This window comes from Volvox carteri, assembly GCF_000143455.1.
Source record: "Volvox carteri f. nagariensis unplaced genomic scaffold VOLCAscaffold_24, whole genome shotgun sequence".
NCBI lineage: Eukaryota > Viridiplantae > Chlorophyta > Chlorophyceae > Chlamydomonadales > Volvocaceae > Volvox > Volvox carteri.
The window spans coordinates 1,097,296-1,100,247 of NW_003307567.1; the positions used below are offsets into that span (position 1 = coordinate 1,097,296).

At 60.8% G+C, this 2,952-nt stretch overlaps 1 protein-coding gene across 1 annotated transcript in view; it reads right to left on the minus strand.

Annotated features, from left to right (window-relative positions):
• Positions 1 to 2,952, minus strand: part of VOLCADRAFT_92137 (uncharacterized protein) — a gene marked incomplete at both ends in the record, with an annotated part of 12,852 nt that extends 9,900 nt beyond the window's left edge. Inside the window, 4 exons of the mRNA XM_002951575.1 lie at positions 59 to 189; positions 697 to 1,194; positions 1,516 to 2,304; positions 2,913 to 2,952. Of these exons, the coding sequence (XP_002951621.1) occupies positions 59 to 189; positions 697 to 1,194; positions 1,516 to 2,304; positions 2,913 to 2,952 (1,458 nt within the window). The remainder of the gene's footprint in view (positions 1 to 58; positions 190 to 696; positions 1,195 to 1,515; positions 2,305 to 2,912) is intronic.

Below are 2,952 nucleotides of genomic sequence, written 5' to 3' on the forward strand. Positions count from 1 at the left end.
CGCCGCGGCCAATCGCGTGCGGGGACGCCACTGCGGTAGCTGGCGCCGCGAGCTCCACCAGCTTGCCGTCGGTCTTGGACTGTATCAAGCGATGCACGTAGTTGTCGCCCACGTAGTCCCACACCCGCTGTGTCTCCAGCTCCAGTGCGTAGCAGTGCCCGCTGGTGCGCCAGTGGTCTGCCGCGTGGCCTAAATAGGACACGAGGGAGTGGAGGGAAGAGGCATTGCAAGGAGGAGATAGCCCGATACATACATACATACAATACACATACACATGCGCACAACTTTTAAGATACACATAAATGTTTTGACTTAGCAGCAGCGGGAAAAAGGAAAAAGGAAAAAGGGAACAAAGAAAAGAAAAGCCAAACAGACATCATTGGCAAGAGAAAAATAAAAATATTTTTTTAACGGTGAGAGACTTAGATTTTTTTCAGATAGGTATTTCCTTTTAGCCATTTGTCGAAATGCAGCAGCAGCAGCACCCCCCGCACGATGCTGTTTCGTTCCCGCGGACCACCACACCTCACCAAGACAAGCAACGAAAGTGGCAGGTTGACCCTTCTGCCCAGTACCTAGTACCTATAGCTCCCAGTACCCAACCTCGTTCCCAGCGTGCAAGCGTGTGCAAAAAGAGTGATGGGTGATGGTGGACACACAACCAGGTAATCACCCGAGCCACCCGGGGGGCCGCACCTGCGCGGTATCGTCCGCAGCCCACGTGGCCGCAGACGAGGCAGATCCACAGGTCCACGGCTGTAGCACACACCCCGCAGCGAGATGTGTTAGCTGCGCCCCGAACGCAGTAGCGGCACACCGGACACGTCGTGTCCGCCCACTTCTGCAAGCACTCCGAATGGAACATATGGTTGCAAACCGTTGTGACGATCCCGCTTACGTGCTCGTCCAACCGTTCCAGGCACACCGGGCAGGAGGGGAGCTCAGTCTGACCTGGCGGCGGCGGCATTGGCGGCGGCGTTGCGCCTTCTGCATCAGCAGCCGCCGCCGCCGCCGCCGCCGCCGCCGCACCGGGTGCATGCCTGCAGCCGCCGCTGGTGACCTCCACGTGCCGTACGTGTACGAGCCGGCAGACGATGTCGGGCTCCAGGGAGCTGAACGGTTTACCGTTAAGGTCGTTATACAGCTCGTCTGCGGCCTCCGGACTCTCCATGCGCATCAGCACCATGCACACGACTCGTTGGGAGGGGGGTCGTGCCACGTGGCGCGGCGGCGGCCGAGGAGAAGCAGCACTTGAAATGGAAAACTGCTGTCCTTGCTGTTGTTGTTGCTGCTGTTGTTGTTGTCCTTGCTGTTGCTGTTGTCCTTGTTGTTGTTGTTGTTGCTGCTGTTGTTGTTGTCCTTGCTGTTGCTGTTGTCGTTGTTGTTGTTGCTGCTGCTGTTGTTCTTGGTGGTGGCGTTGGGGGCCATGGGGCTGCTGGTGAGGCTGAGGGTGAGGTGCGTGTGGTGCGTGATCCGAGGGCAAACCGTGAGCAGCGCCGTCAGAAGCCGACCCACGGGTCTGTCGCTGGGCTTCTCCGCCGTCTCCTCCTCCTCCTCCACCGGGAGCCGCGGCCCCCGCCTCCGTCCGTGCCACCTGCGGAGCCGCAGCCGCCGGTGCTGGCGCCGGAGGCGGGCCGTCCCCTCCCTCGTTCCTGCGGTGGCACTGCAAGGGATCCGAAGCCTCTGAACCGCTGGGGAGCAATGGCGCTGACGCCGCCGTCGCTTGCTGCCCATTCTGGCTCAGCCGCCTGGGACCCGCGACCCGTGGGTCGGAATCGGCCTCGACGCCGCTGCCACTGCCGCCGCCGCTGGTGGACCGGGAGGTTGAGCCCCCCGCGGAGGAAGACCTTCCGCTGCGTGAGCCAGGTAGCCCTGACGGCGCCGACGCCGCCGGTGCGGTGGCGGTGATCCCCGCCGACGCCGACGCCGACGCCAGCGCCGTCGCGACCTGCCCCACTTGCCGGCGCAGTACGCGCATGCGGCGGAGGCGCAATAAGTGGGCGCCGAGGAAGGTGCAGAAGTCGGCGATGGTCATGTCAGAGGGGAGCGCCAGGCAGCACAGCTCATCGCAGCCGATGCTGACGGAAGCGGTTTGCGGCAGTAGGGCTGCGGCGGCAGCGGGGCCAGCGGGGGCTGCGGGGACTGCGGTCTGCTTCGCCGGCGGCGCTGGCGCTCCCAGGAGGGACGCCCAGCTGGCGTGGCCTTTGGCGGGCGGCGAAGCGTTGACGAGCGCTGGCAAGGCGGAGGTGGCGGGGCTGTCTGTAAGCGGCCTGTGGCCTTTGGGCACCGCAGGTGTTGCAAGGGCTGAGGCAGCGGGCGTTGTTGCAGGCGTTGAGTTCTGCGGCAGGCGCCCTGGTGTAGGGCGGTAGAGATGCACAACCCCGGTAATGTGTTCCACGCAAGGGTTGCCGGCTGTGAACTCGATGACTTGGCTGTCATCGTCTAAATCGAGCCCAAGCAACTCTCCTTCGCTGTCGTCGCTGGAAGAGTCGCCGTCGCCTAGCAGGCCATACTTTTGAGGAGCCCCTCCACTATCGCTGCCGGCAGGGTTCGGAAGTAGTAGTTGGGACAGACGTCGCTCCGAGGCGACCACGTGAAGGGTGTACATAGGTGGGCGAGCGTCCAGACACCGAGAACGTTCAGCACCAAGCAGTTGAGTTCAGGCAATCAGGAAGGTTAGACATTTGATAAGCGTATTACAAGCATGCTAATTACTCATACAAGGAATGCAGCCTAAAACTTCTTCTCTTAACAAACAAGGGATGATCATCAATGATCCAAAGCCGATGTTTTCTTTGTTGTGGATTTTTGTGCGCGTTGTACGGCGTTGTGAAGTCGCAGTATACGCAAGGCAGTACACAAGGAAAACACGAAAACGCTGTCTCGTGCGTAGGAGCATGGAGGATCCTCACCTGTCAAAGCTACAATTTGCACAAACTTGTATTCATTCAT